This window comes from Podarcis cretensis, assembly GCF_951804945.1.
Source record: "Podarcis cretensis genome assembly, chromosome: 6".
Taxonomy (NCBI): domain Eukaryota; kingdom Metazoa; phylum Chordata; class Lepidosauria; order Squamata; family Lacertidae; genus Podarcis; species Podarcis cretensis.
This window is the reverse complement of record NC_137175.1, coordinates 45795714-45817765: the sequence shown is the minus strand read 5'-3', so window position 1 is coordinate 45817765 and position 22052 is coordinate 45795714. Positions and strand designations below refer to the sequence as shown.

At 43.8% G+C, this 22052-nt stretch overlaps 1 protein-coding gene across 1 annotated transcript; it reads left to right on the top strand.

Moving 5' to 3' along the window:
• The first annotated feature begins 3342 nt into the window (after nt 1–3342).
• Nucleotides 3343–20757, top strand: LOC307218541 (uncharacterized protein). The gene is made up of 8 exons (XM_079980901.1): nt 3343–3605; nt 12312–12431; nt 14683–14999; nt 15750–15853; nt 16606–16820; nt 17983–18093; nt 18615–18759; nt 19789–20757. Exons 1-8 carry the CDS (start codon nt 3505–3507, stop codon nt 19939–19941), a joined length of 1266 nt encoding a protein of 421 aa, XP_079837027.1. The 5' UTR covers nt 3343–3504; the 3' UTR covers nt 19942–20757.
• The last annotated feature ends 1295 nt before the right edge of the window (nt 20758–22052 follow it).

Sequence of the window (22052 nt, the reverse complement as noted above, 5' to 3'; positions counted from 1 at the left end):
TTGAGTTACACTAAATAATTCCTCAGAAGGGATGATCAAAACAATCTGAAGGGAGAAATTGTTTCTAGGTACAAGTGTTGTATTAGGCCCTACCTTTAGAGTTTTTCTTCCAATTTAGTGATAATGGAGAGAAATCTGCTAGCTAATTAGAACGGAATGCCTTGTGAAAACGATAGTCTCCCAGAAACAGGTTGGGAGGGGGCGTGAGCAGGGAGAGAAATTGTTTCTAGGAATGTGTACAGTATTGCTTTCATGGAAGCTCTCCACAAGCTCTGGAAGAAACACATGATGAAACATGCTCCATTTTTCAACAACGAGACTGGGGAACAGCAATGCGGGATGCCGTGTTCCTCTTTGTAAACGTAATAGGAGCGCATTGCTCTAATGGTGGCAATGGATTTGTGTGGATGGGGACAGTGGTACCACCAGGGTGAGACTTGGGGGCAGACGTCCAGGGCCCCATGTAGCGGAATAATCAGAAGGTCCCCAAATATAGCTGCGTCGGATTGTCACAGTCAGAAGTAAATGAAATACTGCGTATTATGACGTTAATATGACGTTATCTGTGAACAGCCCTGAGACCTGTGGGTATAGGGTGGTATACAAATTTAATTAATAATAATGATAATGATATATTATATTACGTATCTGAAGATGGAGAAGGGCCTTTTAAGACTATTAAGCCCAAAGTCTAAAATTACTTAATTGCACCACTGAATGGGGTGTTTGAGGATAAGAAAGTTCATTTTTGCCATGCATACTGTGGCTGTTTTTAAACCACAGAATGCCATACTTATTACGCCTGGGTGAGGCAATGAGATAGCAATGAAGGGAAGGACCTTTTCCATCAGTATCTGTTTTAGCACAGCATTAATGGGTCCTGCAGCTAATGCTGCAGTTGTCTGTTAATAAATAATAATAATAATAATAATAATAATAATAATAATAATAATAATAATAATTTATACCCCGCCCATCTGGCTGCGTTTCCCCAGCCACTGTGGGCGGCTCCCAACAGAATATTAAAAACACGATGAAACATCAAACATTAAAAACTTCTCTAAACAAGTAGACTAAGGAATAAGCATGGGTGGCTTTGTTCTCTCGTGGGGTTTAAGAGCCAAGCAACTATTCACCCTTTTAAAAATGGCTGCGATTGAATTAGAAACATATACAAATGGTAAACACAGCAATAAACAAAGAGCATCACTGTTTACTTGATTGGGGACATTGGTGCAAGCTCTTATGTAGTAGTGACAGCAGTGTTGCAAACTGAGATATGAAAGCTAGGAGCTAAATGGCACCTTAATCCTAGGTTATGGGCACAACAACGGAATGTCTAGGCACACTTTTTTATAACAAGAATACAAAGCTGAAAATGAATGAACTGCAGCTAAAATATTATGTTCATTTAGCCCTTCCCTTGCCCACCCCCCCAATATTCTTAGGAGGGTCTCTCCTCCAGTCTTCACAGAGTAGCTGGAAGTGGGGAGGCAGAAAAAGGTCCTCCATTGCTTCCACTCAGCAGTTTTAATCTGAAATCTTAGGCGCAGCATTCAAACTGCTCACGCTAAGGAAATTCCCTGTCGCAAAATGCACCTAGAACAATGGGAGTTTCAAACACTGAGTGACAGTGGTAGTAGTCATGAATCTAGCACTTTGAACACATATATTGCTTCAGTAATCCTTACAACTCAGGAAGATAGGGTAGAGATAGGGTAGCATTATTATTCCATCCCCCGATAGGGAGAGACAAAGAGAGAATAGCTGCCCCATGGCCAGCTGGTGAGTTGCTATGGGGGGGGGGGCAGACATCCTTTTTATTGTGCATTCCTGTAACTGACAGGGTTTATAAAAAGCAAAGGTAACTAGGTAGCCATGTTGGGCTATAGAAGAAAATCCAAAACCCACAGCTGGAAATTACTTATTGGGACCAACAAAAATGTCTGGCAAGCTTTCAAGTTCTCCAGAATGCTTAATCATGCAAGATGTTGGGAGGTGAGGGACAAGGAACTTTTTTTTTTTAAAGGTACAAAAATTTGGCTGAAGTAGGTATGACCTCAGCTTGTAGACTCAGTTCCAAGATGGAGGTTGAAGGCTGAATAAACCTGTCCCAGGTGTTATAGATTTCACAATACACACCTAGGTTTCTGGGCTAAAGAAGCCAATGTCTTCATTTCTGAGGTATGAAAGTCTGATTTGTAATCCAGATCAGTCCCAAACCCTAAATGCCTAGGGTAAGCAGAGAGTAGAAGTAAAGAGAAATGTGAAACTTTAATTTAGCAAAGCCAGTAAAAATGAGTAAATTAAAACCAAACTGTATATTACCTACTGGCTGGAGGGGATGCAACCCTCACAAAGGAATCCACCTTCCACTGGTTGTGAATTCTACCGTGAATTTCCATAAGAAAAAAACCTAAATCAGTAGTTGGACAATGCCTTTATTTGGGCTATAAAGCCCAATATAAATTGTCAGAAATAGTAATCAGTCATGACTGCTTTATCCTAGTACCGTAGGTGTACCTCGATACTTGCAGCAATTACCAGAAAGTATTTCAATCTGTAAACTCTATTTTGGAACTAAAAGAACCACCTTATTGGCTACTGAATTTATTGTGGCATAAGATTTCATGGACTACAGTCCACTTCATCAGATGCATGAAATGTTATCCTGAGGAGTGTATAATAATCACTAACACACACAGAGTTGCGGGGGGCGGAGTTGTAAACAGTGAGGTCGGAGGGAAATGAAAGGCAGGAAAAGTACTGGCGATAATTAAAATTAACATTGGCAATTCACAAAACTTGATGGTGCCAAAGGGAGCCTGGCATCGGTAAGCCAATTGGCACACGTGCTAAAAATCCTTTGTTTCGGTTCAGTCCACAAGCGACTATAAATTCCACCTGCTACCACGTTGCTTGGGCGCTTAGCCCTCCCTCCCCTTACGAGTAAACGTTAGTAGCTCTAATTGTGCTACAAACGTCGCAACGTGCACAGTTCCACCCTTTGCTAATAAAATAAAAAGTGCATTGTCTTACGTTGCAAAAAACATAATCATCCTCCTCCTTTTATTATTCCGGAAGACCCAACGAAGTCATTATCAATGCAATCGCAGGCATGTTTCCCTGGAAGAAAATCCCGCTACGTTCAGTGGGTCTTACTCGTAAGTAAACGTGCACAGGATTGCAGCCCCACAAAGTGGAAGCCGCGGGGCACCGGAAGCCAAACATAGGATGTTGCGCCTCCCGGCCGTCCCTCCATCCCCGCGCCTGCTGCGTACGAGGGCGAACGCAGTTTCCCGACGAGGCGGGAAGGCTGGGAGGAGAGTCCTTTTCGAATTGAAGCTCTTCCATTCGACGGCCGACTAAAAAGCTGGGTGTGCCCGTCTGCTCTTCTCCAATGGGATCTCCTGTCCTAAACCACTCCCCTGCCCGAAGTATTTCTGCAGGGAGAGGAGGCGGCTTGCATTTCGGAGTTTCTGGGTCCGACTGCAAGGGACACCGATGGAGCCGTGGCTATCTGTTGGAGAAGGCGGCGCCGGTGGCGGTGGCGGTAGCGGCCGCCGGGCTTCCAAAGGGCCTGGATCCCATAGGATCCCTTGCAGGTACCTGTATAGAGAATGTGCAGGAAAGGGGTCGCCGGGCTCCTCGAGAGCCGTCTTTTCCTCCGTCCCGTTGTGCAGAGGCGCGCCAGGCCCCGAGTGCGCTCGGACGGCAGCGGCGCTCCAAAGCGGAATTTTCCCTCCGTCATGGTTGCTGGGCTGTATGCTTCCATATGGGTGGCTGGGACAGGAAGTCGGAATTGCAGGAAAGTGATTCAGCAGCACTGTTGTTTTGCTCGACAGCTGAGCGGCTTCTTCCCAGTGACTGGCAAACTTTGGCGACCTCGCTGCTAACTTGCATCTTCTTCCCCCAGCGACCGAGAACTTGTAGCGCGCTTGCTTGCTTTGCAGCCCTCGGAGTTCCGGAGACCTTTATCGGCATCGGGCAATCGAGTTGGGTTTGCACCCCCGTCGGAGAGGGGGGTGGAGGAAAGATGGTGGGGGGTACTCCTTCCCGGCCTTCCCGTAGTAGTGTTGCTGCTACTTTCAGGGCGTGGCGGTGGCTGTAGTGTGGCCCGAAACAAAGCCGTGCACAACAACATGATCACGCCCTGCTTTTCGGCAGCAAAAACTTCGAGAGGGTTCCCTCCCCATTCGTCTTGTATGTAAAAGGATAGGGGAAAGCGCACGCGCGCGCGCCGTTACCGGGTGTATTTGCTTTTAAGTAAACCAGGCTAAGGAGTGGTGTGTTTTGAATGGCTGAATTCCTTGCGGCGGGGGGCGCTCGCAGCTTTTGTGCAAGGAGCTTTCCAGGGCTGGTGCCTCTTAGCCAAGGGACTGAGAATTTCTAATAAACTTTTGCAAACGCTGCCCCCTTGAAAGGGGCTACAGCAAAAGTCTTCCATAGCAAGGGCAGAGTCTGAAATAACACTCGGAATTTCATAGAGCAAGATTTGCTGGTTTTACCAACTCCAGTGCTGTTTATATCCCGGTGAAGTTTTACTGGCTTGGGTCAATATATGGGAAACCTGGTTTCTCCTAATAGCTTTAAAAAGAAATATATGCATCCCTAGTGGTTCTGCCGCTTTAAAATATAACTTGGTGTTGGGGAGTGCCTACTGAAGTGAGGGTCTACTAGGTGCAAATCGCATGCCTCGTTTTTAGGTGGTTTATGGTTCCCTTCTTCAGTTACCATGCACTCTGCCTGCTCACCCACTTTAAAGCACTTTGCCCATTTTAAATGCCACAAAAGGGAGGGTACATTTGCTTTGTATACAAAAGTTCCCAGGTTCAATTCCTGGCATCTTCCATTAGATAGCTGTGGAGAGCCGCTGCTAGTCAGTGTAAACAAAACTTAATCTGCTCTTTATTCTCTTTCCCTTGCCCACCTAAAACATTAAAGCTTATTTTGAAAATGGCATCAATCCTATTTGTGCACAACTATAAGTTGTAGTCTGGAACAAACTGTGACTTGCCACAAGTGAACAGTAAGCTGGTGGCAACACACCTGCCACACTGCTCTTTTCTGAGCTGGAGGAAAACAAACCACAGTTCTGGATTAGTGTTGTGTGAGAACCGGTGTTCATGGTTTGTGCTTCTTCAAACAAACTACAAGTACCGGTTCCTACCCTAAGTGGGCACTGTAGTTGGTTTCCAGTTTAGAGAAGAGTGGAAAGGGGCAGGTACCATTTAAGCTGCTGCAGCCAGCCCTCTGCTCATTCCTGTTGTTCTTGTTGTTAACATTTCATTATTTTTTTTAAATATTTATTGAGATTTTTTAAATACAAAAATGCAAAAATAATAAACAATATAACATATATCATAACATATTATCAAAGCTTCTTTGGACTCCCTCACGTCTCCCGCTCCCACTTGCATCATTGCAAAACTTTTTCCAGCAATTTATCAACTTATTTACATTCTTAAGTCTTATTCATTTAATTTAGTCTGATAATTCTCCAAAAAAATTATATTTTCCTCAATCTCATTTATCATCCAGATTACGTCTAATTTAGTGGTGCTCAATTATTTATGATCTGGCATCCTTCTTAACATTCAACCAAATTACAGTGTTTTTGTAAATAAATCCTAAATTTCTTCCAGTCTTCTTCAACCCTCTCCTCTCGCAGGTCTCGGATTCTGCCGGTCATCTCTGCCAATTCCATCTAGTCTATCAGTTGCATCTGCCATTCTTCCAGTGTGGGTAGATCTTGAGTTTTCCAATGCTTAGCGATGAGTATCCTTGCTGCCGTTGTTGCATACAGGAAAAAAGTTCTGTCCTTCTTTATCACCCTCTGGCCGACAATACCCAGGAGGAAGGCCTCTGGTTTCTTAGGGAAAGTATACTTAAATACCTTTTTCAACTCATTATATATCATTTCCCAGAAAGCCTTCACTCTAGGGCACGTCCACCAGAGGTGAAAGAATGTTCCTTCATTTCCTTTACACTTCCAGCATTTGTTATCAGACAAATGTTATATTTTGGCAAGTTTAACTGGGGTCATGTACCATCTATATATCATTTTCATTACATTTTCCTTCAAAGCATTACATGCAGTGAAGTTCAACCCAGTGGTCCACAACCTTTCCCAGTCCTCAAACATAATGTTATACCCAATATCCTGTGCCCACTTTATCATAGCCGATTTAACCATTTCATCTTGTGTGTTCCATTTTAACAGCAAGTTATACATTCTTGAAAGTACCTTGGTCTTAGGTTCTAACAATTCTGTTTCCAATTTAGATTTCTCCACCTGAAACCCTAACTTTTTGTCATTTTTAAAGACTTCTTTAATCTGAGCGTAGTGTAACCAGTCTCGCACTTTATCCTTCATTTTCTCCAAACTCTGCAATTTCCAATTGTCTCCATCTTTTTCTAGTATTTCCCCATATTTTGGGCATTTGGCCTCCATATTGGGTCTTTTTCGGGCCTTAGCTTCCAGAGGTGATAGCCACCTTGGAGTTTTATTTTCCAATAAGTCTTTATATTTTGTCCAGACATTAAACACTGCTTTTCTGACAATATGGTTCTTAAAGGCCTTATTGATCTTAACCTTGTCATACCATAAGTATGCATGCCAACCAAAAGCATTGTTGAAACCTTCCAGATCCAGTATGTCAGTGTCTTCTAGAAGTAGCCAGTCTTTTAGCCAGCAGAAAGCTGCGGCCTCATAGTACAACTTTAGGTCTGGCAGGGCAAAGCCCCCTCTTTCTTTCGCATCAGTTAGTATCTTAAACTTAATTCTGGGCTTTTTGCCCTGCCAGACAAACTTAGATATATCTCTCTGCCACTTCCGGAAGCACTCCGTCTTGTCCACAATCTGTAGTGTTTGGAACAAAAACAACATTTTTGGCAATACATTCATCTTGATAGCAGCAATTCAGCCTAACAAAGAAAGTTTCAATTTTGTCCAACTGTCTAAGTCTCTCTTAATTTCTGACCAACATTTTTCATAATTATCCTTGAATAGACTCAGATTTTTTGCTGTTATATTTACCCCTAGGTACTTTACTTTTTTAACCACATTTAATTCTGTCTTTCTCTGAAACCGTTCTGACTCTGTATCTGACAAATTTTTTCCCAATACCTTGGTTTTCTGTTTATTTAGTTTAAATCCCGCCACCCGACCAAAATCTTGGATCAGTTGTAGTACTCTTTTCGTACTAGATTCTGGCTCCTGCAGGGTCAAAACTAGGTCATCTGCAAAAGCTTTGAGTTTATATTGTTTCGCTCCGACCTGAATTCCTTCCACCAACCGGTCCCCTCTAATCATATTCAGGAGCACTTCCAGAACCGAAATAAATAGCAAAGGGGAAATAGGACAGCCTTGTCGTGTTCCCTTTTCAGTTTTAAACTCTTCTGTGACCACATTGTTAACTATCAATTTAGCCTTTTGTTCTGAATATATTGCATCAATCCCATTCTCAAAACCCCGTCCCACTCCCATTTCTTTTAAATTTCCCTTCATAAATTTCCAGGAGATATTGTCAAAGGCCTTCTCCGCGTCTATAAAGATTAACACTGCTTTTGTATTTATGTCTGTTTGCAAAAGTTCCAAAATGTCAATAATGTTCCTTGTGTTGGCAAACAAGTGTCTACCTGGGAGAAAGCCCGCCTGGTCCTTATGAATTACTTCGTTTAAAACTTTTTTAAATCTACTTGCCAGAATATCTGCAAATATTTTGTAATCCACATTTAAAAGAGAGATGGGACGATAGTTCTTAAGTTGTGTCTTTTCAGCTTCCGATTTTGGTATCAATGTGATGAAGGCTTCTTTCCACGATTCTGGCGCCCTCCTTCCCTCCATAATTTCATTGCTAACCTCCATCAGTGGTTGTATCAGATAGTCTTTTAGTGTCTTATAATACTTGGAGGTCAGCCCATCTGGTCCTGGAGATTTGCCCAATTTCATGTTCTGAATGGCTTGTTCAATCTCTTGTCGTGTTATTTTGCAGTTCAGGATTGATCTATTTTCTTGTGACAATTTTGATAATCCATTTTTTTCCAAAAATTGTTTAATCTCAGTCTCATTTTGCGGCCCTTGAGTATATAATTTTTTGAAATATCTCTGGAAACACTTTCTAATATCCACAGGGTTCTGGATGTTTCTTCCTTCAATCTCTAAATTTGTAACTGTATTTAGTTTTTGTCTCCTCTTCAACTGCCAAACTAGCAGTTTTCCACATTTATTCGCCGATTCAAAAGTTTTTTGTTTCATTAATTTAATCTTCCACTCTATTTCCTGGTTTATCAATTTAGAATATTGTGCTTGATGAAGTTTAATTTCTCTCAACGTCGGCTGTGACTTCGGATTTAATCTTAGCTTCTTTTCTAATTCTTTAATTTTCTCCAAAATTTTATCTTTCCTCTCATTTTGTGTCCTTTTCTTTACAGCATTCTGTTGTATCAAGAACCCCCTCATCACTGCCTTGCTTGCGTCCCAGATAGTTCTTTTGAGTTTTACAAAGATATCTTGAGTTTTACAAAGATATCTTGAGTTTTACAAAGATATCCCTAAACAACTGTTGGACCTTAGATCCGCCTACCTTGAATTGGTTAAACTGCTTAGGAGCAATTCAATTATCTTTAGGTGGGAATTTCCCCAAGGATTATCTTTCACCTTCAGAGGGAAGAAGGTTAAAATTAGAACACTGGAAGATAGAGACAAATTTCTGACCACATACGGAGAGGACCTTCAAAAAGGAATTGAACTACCCTTTGGGCCTGGACCACCGGCGGTACCGGCACCCTTGGAACCTGAAGACTTAGCGAACAAGATACCACCCCTGGAAAAATAACTAGATTATTTCAGGATGTCTCTGCAACTTCTGAGCTGGAATATAAATGGCTGTAACATCCCGGAAAAAAGGAGGAAAATATTTCATATATTAAAAAAAGAACAATTGGACATTATTTGCCTGCAAGAAACACATGTGACTAGGCTCCATAGAAAAGTGCTAATAAACAAAAGACTGGGCCAGGAATTTATATCTTCGGACAGAGTAAAGAAGAGAGGTGTGGTTATTTATGCAAAAGAGAGCCTGTCACCCAAATTCCTATTTAAAGATGAACATGGAAGAATTTTGGCAATTGAGATACAACATCAAGGAGAGAAACTTTTGATATTAGGAATCTATGCACCAAATGAGGGGAAATCGGAATTTTATAAGAAGTTGCATGAGACCATGCTGGACTATCTGGACTACAACAACAACATTTTGATGGGAGATATGAACGGGGTCGTATCAACCAACATGGATAAGTCACAAAGCCAAAGTGTCACAAAAGATGGCAGACTACCAAAGACCTTTTTTGAAATGACAGACAATATGGATTTGATTGATATCTGTAGGATAAAGAACCCCTTGGGAAGAGAGGGAACATTTTTCTCTGAAGCCCAACTGACCTGGACAAGAATCGACCAGATATGGATATCTAGAGGTCTGGCACCCAAGGTCAAAAAGGTGGAAATCTGCCCAAAGACCTGCTCCGACCACAATGCAGTAAAGATGGACATGACACTAATACCAACCGGCTCCTTTAGATGGAAGATGAATGACAATCTGTTTAGAGATCAGGAGATTATCAAGAAGGCCCAAAAAGCTCTAAAGGACTATTTTGAGATAAACATGAACACTACGGTGGAAAAAAGAACTTGTTGTTAACATTTCAATACTGTACTGCCCTTCATCTGAAGATCACAGGGTGGTTTACCATATAAAGTAAGCTGTAGTTGTCTCATACTGGCTTACAATTGTGTGCAATCTAAGCCCATACAAGCTATTTGCTTAATGCCTTTGTTGGGTGTGAAGCTGAGATGCTATCCCTGTCTCGTCTTGTAGATATACAAAGTTATCATTGGAGGTTTGGTTCATCTGAGCAAATCTGGACACATTGCAAATGTGATTGTCTGAATATTGTAATGATTTCTTCCTGACCTTGGCCATGCAGGGAAATTTGAAAGAATGCTGCCTGATTGTAGTCTGAGAATGGATGGGAGATAGTATGATAATGGCAGGAAATAATTCAACCTGCCAGGGGTGCCAAAAGGATTTTTGGGCCCAGAACACTGTGTGTGGATTGGGCTCTCTGCTCCACTTGTGAAATACGACAAGTTTACACTACAATTTCATGTGCTTTGTGCCACATACAAATTTCTATCATCTTTTGCAGGGCCCCAAAATAAGTCTGGGATCACAAGCAAGTAGTCTTCGAAATTAGCTAGGCGGATTTTGCACCTGGCTGTTGATCACTTGCAACCAAGTGAAGATGCCTGGACTCCAGGAGGGCACCTGACATCTCCACCATCTGGAGGTGCATTCCTGGGGATCATTGAATCTGGACTGTTTTCACACACTAATACTACACCCTGTAGAATTCTATCAGTTATATTTTATCTGCACAATCAGAATGAATTTCAAGAACCAGAATGCTTTTTCTGTGCAGCAGGAGCAGTGAGCCACATTTTGGTTAATTATTGTAGCTTGTCTTCACTTGCACCACTCCACTGTCCTGCTCACAGTTGTGAAGAATATCCCTATGTTATGAATGGTCTGTGTCACCATTAAGGAAAAGAGGTAGGAATAAGCCTATACAGTGGTACCTCGGGTTAAGAACTTAATTCGTTCTGGAGATCCGTTCTTAACTTGAAACTGTTCTTAACCTGAAGTACCACTTTAGCTAATGGGACCTCCCACTGCACAATTTCTGTTCTCATTCTGAAGCAAAGTTCTTGAAGCAAAGGTACTATTTCTGGGTTAGCGGAGTCTGTAACCTGAAGTGTCTGTAACCCAAGGTACCACTGTATACAGGGTGGGTCGTTTAAAAGAGGCCCCATGGATACAAAGCACACATGTTCCATGGTGCCTTTTTTAAAAGACTTACCCTGTATATATGTGGATTGCCCCTGGATCAAGTGACTTTTAAGTTCTCAGTGTTCTTAACATAGATCAAGCTAGTTGTCTGAATTAGCCAGATGTTTAACTGATAAGCACAGTCACTCCATCATTTGAAAAATAAGACCTTAGAGCTATTTTACCCCAAAGTGGCAACTAGACATTCCATTTTGGCAACTGTAACCTTGGTTTACCCGTTGCTCAGTCCCTGCTCCTGCCAACCTAGCAGTTTGAAGAACGTTTCCATGCGCTGCTCTGGTTCGCCAGAAGCGGCTTAATCATGCTGGCCACATGACCTGGAAGCTGTACGCCGGCTCCCTCGGCCAATAAAGTGAGATGAGCACTGCAACCCCAGAGTCAGGCACAACTGGACCTAATGGTCAGGGGTCCCTATACCTAACCTTGGTTTAAGGAACCATTTGGCCCCAAGCTTATATATCTGAGTGTCTAATGTTGTGAACAAGACACATCTGACAGTGTGAACAGACAATGCTTTCCCCCATAATTGTATTTTCATACTAGAGAAAGCTTAACCTGTTTAAATTCTGCCTGTCACAGTTCCTAAAGACATAAGAACCATGCTGTCCCCTAATGGCAGCCCATCAGTACGTAATACATACTTTCTCTATGACAATGCCTATCCCTCTGCAATATAAATATGATAAAGAAAAATGTAATGCTTACATACTTTGGGAAAATTTTGTATGAAATTAATCCTGAGTTAGGAAGAGAATGAACTCAGTCTTTGTTGCTGCCTTTTGCTTTTTGTGGACATGCTATTGCCCAGTCACAGCTACACTAAAATCCTGGATGTTGCTATTATTTTCTATAGGCAACAATCAATTTCTCTGCCAGTGAAGAAGACAAAACAGCTTCAAAATGAAGCAGGAAGTTTCTTCAAAATGGCAATCCTTCATTACATGAATTTCGAGAGAACTCCATAGAGTGACCTATCTATCCTGACACCTAGAAAGTTCTAAAAATGGCTTCAAAATAAACATTTTTGAAGCCATTTTGTATCTTCCCTTTGGCTTGTATGACCAAATTTCTCTAGTAGTCAACCATTCACAGTTCTGACTTCACTTGTTGGCTGACAATATTGGCAGGTGGGGGAGCAAGGTCACATATCACACAAAGCTCCTGCTTTGAATGGTGCCTGCATATTTTGCTTTCTGTCATTTGTTCTAAGGGACTAGGGACTTTATCATTTCCTTTTCATCTCTTTGGGAAGTGTTGTTCAACCCCAGTCCAGAGCGGAAAGATTTTTGCATCTCCTGTTTGGCATATTGATTTTACTGGGACTTTGGTCTCTTGGTCTCATTTAGGATTGAACTCTGATTCTTACTACAATTCTGCTTTTTACTTCATTTTCAGGAACTTTGCCCGTGGGACTTGCAGATGGGGTCAGAACTGCCGATTCTCCCATGATAGGAAGTCTACTCAGATCTGCAGATATTTCCAGAATGGGTTTTGTGATTATGGAGACCGCTGCAGGTAAGGGCTAGTTTTGTTTTCTTTTTGTGTTTTGTAAACAAACCCAAAACCACACTCTTCCTTCATCCCACTTCCTGCAAAAATCTGTTAGATTGAAGGTACTAGAAGCTTGATGATTCAATATTTTTGGATGCATTAGAACTGGTTGTCCTAGTTAAGCCTTTAAGGAAAAATAAAATTCAGGGGAGGCTTAATAAGCTGTGAACTGCACAAAAATGCAGTAGGGAGAAGGAAATTTAACTCTGTGCTTATATTGCCCACCTGTAAATATTCTGATCACTTGGGTCCAGTGGAAAGTTTGAGGGGAGATGTTATTCTACCGTCTCTAGTCCTACAGACATTGACTTGACTAGATGTTTCAGCAGCCTTTTGGAAAAGACCAAACTAAGTCCTTGAGGATAGCGCTATCAGTGGCATTATTGTAAATAGATGAGATTCAGAAACTTGGACATAGACCTTTTGCCCTCGTTGTAAGCTTGGTGATTTGGTAGATCTCTGGTCTGATACAATAAGGCAGTATTATAAAAAATTGTTTTGGGATGGGTAGTAAAAGTACAGTAAAACCACATGGTGCATTGGCCAAGTTGAAGATGCTTCATACTAAGGTACCTGCTGCATGATGGGTGGAGATTGTGGAAGTGGTGACTTTGCTGGGCCAACATTAGAAACAGGTGGAGGAGCAGATTATCTAGAGTGGTAATGAAGTAGATGGACCAGCACCCTCATCTGGGCTTTAGTGGTTGGTTTCTGTCACTGCCAGCTGTTCAGAGAACAGGGCTCTATCTGAACTCTTAATGAAACACCTCCCCTGTGATGATATTACAGTAGCTGTCTACTGAGTTGGTCATGTCTCTCCTGACTGATACCTAAGCTGTATTAGACAAAGCTTTGGGGCTGCAAGGTGATGGTGATTTATATAGTTCCCCTAGGAACCTTATATTGGCTTCATAATGTAGAACTGGAGTGTGTAACTTCTAGCCTGCAGGCCTGAGAGGCCTCCCTTTTTGGCCTGCCTGTCCCATTTTTGGCTAAGCCACACTTATCTGACTTAATATATTACATCAAGTGTGAGTCAGGTACAGATGCGGCTGGATAAAAAGGGTGTGCCTTGATTTCCTTGTTGACATCAGGTAATTGACACATGGGCAGCCTCACCCACCTGCCAAACCTGACATGTGCGGGAAATAGGGATCTAGCCCACTAACCAGATCCAGTTTTCCACCTCTTTGTAGGTGGAAGGGAAGAGGGCATAGATGGGTAAAATGCTCACCCTTGGATATTGCATTGCAGTCATTACTGCTAGACGTTCATAAAAAAAAAAATTCCTCATGTTCTTTTGAATTCTTCAGTGCTGTGGTTCCAAAATAATAAAATAAACTGCAAATATGTTTGCCTCAGCCCAGGGGAGGGGGAAGAATTGCCATCAAGAGGAGAATTGGAAAATAATGTTTGGTAGAGAATACAGTGGAACCTCGGGTTGCGGATCTGATCCGTGCGGGAGGTACGTTCGCAACCTGCAGCGCCACGTCTGCACACGCACGCACATGACGCGATTCGGCGCTTATGCGCAAAGCGTGATTTAGTGCATCTGCGCGAGCGCTGGAACCTGGAAGCAACCCATTCCAGTACTTCCGGGTTTTGGTGCGTCCGTAACCTAAAAACGCATAACCCGAAGCGTCTGTAATCTAAGGTATCACTGTATTGAAATTTTAAGTTCTCATACTTGTGTCTTGGTGTTTATGAGAAAAGCCTGATTGGAACAGTGGGGATAAGTTTGTTCAGTATTGGAAACAAAACCCTGCAACTATTTTGAGAGAAGAGATATAAGAGGTTATGTAATAAAAAATGAATTGGCGGGGTCAGAGGAGAGCCCTCTTCCCATCCTCCCTGCTAACTGGGCAGTGAAGCACCTGCTTAAAAGGTGGCTTTTCCCTTGTATATGGTGTTTATTATCCCAGCATGGTATCCCTCCCAGTGTCTGCTCCACGCTGGGGAAATGGAGTTCAGCTATATACCAAATTGTGCATAGAGTTCTAGTCATCCTGTCTTGCTGCTTGTGGAAGGCCAGCTGCTCCCTTGAATGTGTATGTGTGAGGGGGAGATGTGTGTCTTATCTCAAAGGCAGCTATTCCCTGTTTGAGCAATGATGTAATTTTTGTTTTTCTGGGCAAGAGGATACACTTTGTTCCTGTGCTGTGAATGAGTTGCTCCTGTTCTGTGAATGACACACTGTTGACATTCAATCTCTCAGCTACCAGCACGTCCTGGAAGCACCGCCCTTGAGCAGATGTGGCTCAGAGGCTGCCTACCATGGACTGCGTGGATTAACTGTGAACCGCCGAGGCTCGGAGCCAGCCATCTTGCCAGAAGCTTCAGTGAGGAGTTGGGGAGCGGCCCGGCGTGGCTCAGAACCAGCTGTCTCGGGCATGGCACAGCTACAGATGAACTTTGGGAGCATGAGGATGTCATTTGAGGAGGAGGATGAAGATGATGATAAAGCCATCCCTTCCTGGCACCCTCCAAACTGGGCCCTCAGTAAAGAATTTGTTCCCAGGCAGGCTGCTTCTGGTAAGCTCATGGAGAGGCTGGTTTTTGTGGGCTTGGGCTCTTGTTGCAGCCTTTGTTGTAGCTTCTGGGGCACATGAGCAAAACAGTTCTATTCCCCCGCTTCCCTATCTCTACTCTGCTTCTCATAATCTTTGTCATGTGACTGCTAACTCATAATTCTCTGTCAAGATGACTTTGTTATTAAGACACACTCAATGGGATTTTGATTTGGCAATGTTCTAATGGAGTCATGAAGGAATTTCCGCACACATGCCCCACAGTCTTGAGAAGTGCATCTGGGGTCCTTAAACCAATAGCCCAGTTACATTGAACATGCTTTTCTGTGAGAAGCTTCTGTTTGGATAGGGTGCCATTTTGAATGACTTTGTCCAGTCCCAGCCATGGAAGGGACCCAACACGACACATTGGCTCATTCTCCAGTTCCCGTGCAGCTATAATGAAAGGCCTCTTGTTTGTGAGGTGGGGAAAGGGAGCCAGGTCATCATCAGTTGGTAACTCTGCATGGATGGAGACGGGAAGGGACTCTTCCAATGGCATCTTTTAAAGGCTATTCATTCCAGCTTTTCCCAAGTGATTCTCCTTTTCTTTCTTACATGTTACATCTTTATCTCTTTTTAGAGAAGTGATGGGGGAGATTGTAAGCTTGTTATTCTAATGTTTGTGCGGGCCCTTGTATTTTTAGACACTTGATAGAATAATAGTTGGACTGGTGGCAGCAGCGTCCTAGTTAGCTGTTTCTCTGCTGCTCAGGTTCCACATCCCATGAAGAGAGACTTGACACCACTTCCCTGATGCCAGAAGAAGCATCAGCCAAGGAGGCTGCTCCTGTGTCTGTGGTCTCGGAAGAGCCAAAGGTAGGTGGGATGCCTGCAAATGTAGAGTGATGAGAACAGACACTGCCATTTCAATAAAAAGCAGTGGGATTCTCCTGAGCTCTCTGACTGAGGGATTTTGGAATGCAGTTGGAGCAGGAAATAAGTATTGGGAGATGTGAGGTGAGACGAGAGGGATGCTTGAAACACACCCGGATTTTTAGCATCTGCCAACCAGGTGACCTCCTAATACTCTGGATTACAACTCTTATCAGCCCCAGCAGATTAGTGAAGGCTGTCATATCATCACCCATAAGCCTCTTTTGGTATGAGCTTCCAAGAAACAGGTTGTGCAATGACAGGAATTTATAACTTCAAGCTTTTGAAATGAGATTGATTAATAGGAAATCAAGTTTAGGCATGTGTGGTGGTGTTGCACCCAGCTTTGTGGAACCAGTGCAGATTTTAGGTGGATGAACTTCGGAGAAGCTGGAGTGTTGTGGAGAAGGCTTCCAGGACCTGTTTTAGAAAGTACAGTGGTACCTCTAGTTACGAACTTAATTCGTTCCAGAGGTCCTTTCTTAACCTGAAACTGTTCTTAGCTAGAGGTGTAGAGGTGTGCTTTCGCCAATGGGGTGTCTTGCTGCTGAGCTGCCGGCACACAATTTCCGTTCTCATTCTGGGGCAAAGTTCTCAACTCGAGGTAACTCTTCCAGGTTAGCGGAGTTTGTAACCTGAAGTGTTTGTAACTCGAGGTACCACTGTATTCTCCAATTGTTGTGTTCCTTTCCCAGGCAGTTGGAGGTTCAGAAGTGGCAGAAGCTGCTGCTTCTGCAGAGGTGCAGAAAAGTGAGGATGTGGTGTGTGGAATCTGCATGGACAAAATCTCTCAGAAGACCTTGCCTCAGGAGCGTCTGTTTGGCATTCTTCCTAACTGCTCCCATGCCTACTGCGTGACCTGCATCCGAAAGTGGAGAAAAAGCCGGGACTTTCACAATGCGGTGATTAAGTAAGTTCTTCATGGCCCAATTGCTTGCCTTGTGCTTGTGTAACCTGAGTCTTCTGGCAGGTTGCTGTCTGAAGTGTGTAGACTGGGTATTGGCAACCTTTGGCCGGGGATCTCCCACAATTGGGGCCCCAGCTGTTTTTGGACTACAACTCCCATAATTCCTAGCTAGCAGGACCAGTGGTCAGGGATTATGGGAGTTGTTCTGCAAAAGATTATGGGAGTTGTTCTGCAAAAGATTATGGGAGTTGTTCTGCAAAAGAGGCCCAAATTTGGGAAACCCTGCTTTGACCCATCAGATGCCGACAAACAACAACCATCATCATCACTGTCCGTTGGCCGTGCTTGCTGGGTCTTGTAGCTTTAACCCCCTTTGTGAAGGCACTTTTTATCAAGGAGGTTTCTGGCTCTGCTGTTCTGGACCGCACCCCCAGGAGGTTGCTGTTAGGCTTCCATGTTGCTAAGCGTTCTGATGTTAGTGCAGTTGGGTTAGAGCTTGGTTCTAACGATGCAAAGGTTGCAGGTTTGATCTCCGTACAGGACTTCTGCATATTCTTGCATTGCAGGGGGTTGGACAAGATAACCGGGACCACATAACACTGGTCCTGAGAGATCTGCATTGGCTCCCAGTACGTTTCCGAGCACAATTCAAAGTGTTGGTGCTGACCTTTAAAGCCCTAAACGGCCTCGGCCCAGTATACCTGAAGGAGTGTCTTCACCCCCATCGTTCAGCCCGGACACTGAGGTCCAGCGCCGAGGGTCTTCTGGCGGTTCCCTCATTGCGAGAAGCCAAGTTACAGGGAACCAGGCAGAGGGCCTTCTCGGTAGTGGCGCCTGCCCTGTGGAACGCCCTCCCATCAGATGTCAAAGAAATAAGCAGCTATCCTATCTTGAAAAGACACCTGAAGGAAGTTTTTAATATTTAATGCTGTACTGTTTTTAATATTTGATTGGGAGCCGCCCAGAGTGGCTGCGGAAACTCAGCCAGATGGGTGGGGTATAAATAATAAATTATTATTATTATATAAGATGAACCTCATGGTCCCTTCCAACTCTACAATTCTTTGATTCTATGATATGCAGATTGCTTTGGGCCAGAAGCAGAGTGTCTGCCCTTCTAGGGTTTGTCTGGGTATATTATATTCTCTCTATGTGCATTCCTCAGGGGCTGCCCAGAGTGCAGAGTCACTTCAACTTATTTCATCCCCAACCAGTACTGGGTTTCTGATTCAGAAGAGAAAGAAAAACTGATTGAGAATTTCAAGGCACGGACCAGGTAAGCAGCTAGGTCACTTCAACAAAAAGGTCACTAAATATGTCTAACCATCTAGGTCCTTGTTCTCCAATCTTGAAACCATTGGCAATAACTCCGAGAATGCCAGGCTGCCGACTGGCTTCGTGAGATGAAACTGGTGTTCTCACTGTGGTCATTTGCTTAAGAGCCAAATAGGAATTAGACTGGCTTTATTAAGGGTGGAATAACTTGATCCATGTGCATACACTTTGGTGTTCCCTTCATGGTTAAGTATGCCTTGCTGTAATGCCCATGATTCTGCCTGCACACCCAGCTCTCAGCTCCAAAGCTATCCTCAGTTCTGGGTGGATGTTGATGTGCAGCAGCCTTCCCCAGCTGGGTGCCCTTCAGTTGCTTTGGACTACAGCCTCCAAAGCTGTGCTGACTAGGGGTGGAGGGGGTGGAGGAACCAAGCTAAGTAAGTCTGATCTACAATATTTATTCAGATTTCTGAAAAGACTCGTGCCTCTTGTGGCCTAATTTCATGATTTTTATTCCCTTAGCAAAATAAGGTGCAAATTCTTTGTCAGAAGCAATGGTCACTGCCCCTTTAAATCGGAGTGCATCTACCTGCATGAGCTGCCTGGAGGTCGGCTCCCGGCTGCAAAGCCACAACAGAGGCCTGAACGGCGGAGACGGCGGACCGTTGTAAGTAACAAATTCCTTGATGCAGTCATGATACGGCAAGCCATTATAAGCTAGTCATTGAGAGGTAGGGTGTCCTTCCTAAGATATTCTGCTTCCCAAAGCCTCCATACTTAGGATTCCTATGGGATGCAACATGGAAATGCACACACTCTGCCTTGAGAGGCAACTGCCTCGGTAGTCGCTGGTTCAGCCCTAGGCATTTCTGTTCATCAAGCTTTGTTTTCTGGGGGTTGAAGATGACAGCAACAGGCTGTCGGTGGTTCTCAATTGGCACACATTGCTTGCCAACCTCCAGCTTCCTTCCCCTATGGTATCCCTCTTGACTAGGGTCTCCCAAACATGAGTCTCCAACTGTTTTGGAACTACAACTCCCACCATCCGTTCAATAAGCCCCATGTAATCCTTTCTCCTCCCACTTCCACCAGCCCCCTCAGGTGCCACACATACGTCTCTCCCGCCTGTTGGCACATACATCTCATACAAACCGACAGCTCTTTGCCTCCCCCCAGTCCCCTTCAAGAGCTCCCCTTTTAATCCTGCTGTGCCCCCTTCCCACTTCCACCATGCCTGTTTTAGCAACAACACAAATTATGGGGGCTCACAGCGTATCTGCAGCCTTGACTCAACCCAGGTTTGCTGCAGCTGCTGCCCTTCCTTCCCTCTCCTTCCTTCATGGCTGTTCCCCAGAGTGCCGCCATTGCCTCAGGTTGGTGGTGGCATTCACGAAGGAGATAAAGACTTTCTCCCCTTCATTCTCCTCTCTGCTGCCAGTGGTGGTAGCATGGGAACGCCTGGCTGGCTGCTTCCCCCACCTATTCATTCAGGGCTCCTCAGGCATTGCCTTGCAATGTTGTGTGTGTGCATGTGCACTCAATTGCCAGCATGACAGCGGATAAGTACAAATTTAGTATATAGAGACATGATTCCTTTAGCTTTTCTAGTGAAATGTGTCTATGCATTCCCTGTTCCGTGACAGATCAGTGGTGTGATTTCATCCAAAAGCCTTCTTTCTTGTGTCCTATATTGCAGGCCTTTAACCCATCTCCATCTGACAGCTCGGATGAAGATGATGACGATATGTACTTCATCCAGTGGGCTCTGACTGTTGCACTGTTACAGAGGGAGAGGGACTTTGACTATTCAGACTTTCTCATTTGGGATTCGAGTGATTCTTCCGACTAGATGATGACGGTGATGACGACATCATTGGAGGCTGCGGGAACAATCTTACTGACATGTGAAGCTGTGGCTTGGGGAGAATGGGTGGGGAAAGAAGGGATCTTGATCAGTTGAATGGTTGTCTGGGGGGGCTTCTTAGTTGTCTGGCAGGTCTTCATTGCATTTTGCCTGGAATCCGTAAGCTGGGAGAACATAGTGCAAGGACCTGTTTTGTGTTGGGAAGGCCTCCTGATTCCACAGGGCAAGATAATGGCTGTCACCACTGTTGGCATACGGTATCTTAACACGTCACCCAAGTGCACTGCCATTCTCCTATCCCTTGCTTGGCTATATCTTCACGTTCCTTTTCCCCACCCTCAACATTTTATCACATCCTGGGCTTCCCAGCATTGGGATCCATGAAGACCCTCCCAGCTGTATCTCTTCTAGGAGGGTGCCAGGTTCTGCTAGTGCTCAGGAAGTCTGTGTATACTGGAGACACTGAGTTTTCAGGTGTGTTCATGGTGCTGCTAGTTGTTTCCTCAGGAAGGCAGGCTTGCTGAGCAGTGCTATTATCTGCAGCAGGCAGCACCTGCATCTTGCTTTTTGTCTAGCAGTGCTATCGGGTATCTATCGTAGGCTTACGGAGGAGGGGTGTAACATAGGGTAGTGTGAACTAAATCTTGAATTTTTATTGATGCAGTGATCAATTTAGTATTGGAGGCTTAGAACTCGGTGATTTAAACCCTTAGGATCTGGGATCAGTAAGCCCCCTGAATGTATTTTTAATCCTAGAAGGATCGGGAGAGAGTATCAAATAAAATGAGCTTTAAAAATGTAGCCATGCAAAGTCTCTTTTTCTACCCCTCTGTTAACTTTTTCCTGTTAACTTGTTAAAACATGTTGTAGAGTATGAACACAAATATATTCAGTTTTTTTCTATCTTCTATAGTATCCTGGTCCGTCCCGAAAAAATATTGCACATCTCTAGCTACATGACTGTCAGAATGGTAACATTTAACACTGCTAGGCATAGGGGTATCACTCTCTTGGCCTGTGGAGAAAGTACCAAGGGGTGCAATTTTAGTGCCATTCAAACAACATTCCTAAGCATGCAAACTTGTCAGTGCATTCTCCAATCTGATGTTGTCAATAGAGGCTGCCCCCACCCTGAAATCTGAGTCCAGAGACTTGGTACTTCCAGCTAATGTAAGATGTTCCCCACCACCACCCCGAAGGCCACCTATGCTTTTGGCTGATTACAGTCTGTTCTCCCTGCGTTTCTTATTTTGTGACCACCCTCCATAAATAAGCGACTATTTGAAACATATAAAGGCTTCAGCTTTCATCAGTGTCTGGGTTCTTCTAAGATGCTTACGTTGACACTCAGAATGTTTAAATGCTGAAGAACCATTTTCTGTCCTCCACTGTGTAGGCAAAACATGTCCTTGATTCTTTCCAGTAGTACTAGTGAGATCATTCCAGTACTAAATTACAGCATATGACATAACCTGACCCAAATAACTCTAGCAGGGGTTTTGTCTTGGTTCATGCAAAACCTGTTCCAGTGAGTACTTCACCAAGGCTTACAATACTTGTTTGGATAGACAAGCTGTAAATCACATATAATTAAATTGTGTCGGGCTACTTGAGTATGGCAGCTACCAAGTCCTGCCTTGTGGATATACTGAAATGGCTCTGATTGAAATTTTCCCTGTTGGAAAGCATTCCCATTTCATCTGTCCCCCAGCTATGCAGAGGATGGGCTAGGCTGTATGTGGAAGAATTTAGTTTCTAAACTTAAGCAAGTGGTGAAAGCAGTTGCTTGTCTTGAGACCATGAATCCCAAGGATGTGTCACTGCAGGATTTCCAAGATTTAGAGTTGGAAAGGGACTGCAAGGGTCAGCTTGTCCAACCCCCTTCAATGCAGGAATCCTGCCCACAGCCAACCCTGGATGGGCATGAACCACCAACCTTCTGGTTAATAGCCAGATGCACTGACCCATTGCGCCACAGGAGTCCCGTATATATAAGCAATGTAGGTTATTTTCACTGTAATACATTTAATTTTAAATATTTGTTTTTCAGTTTTTTTAAAGCATTCTCTTGGTGTGTGTTGCCTCTCCAAAACAAA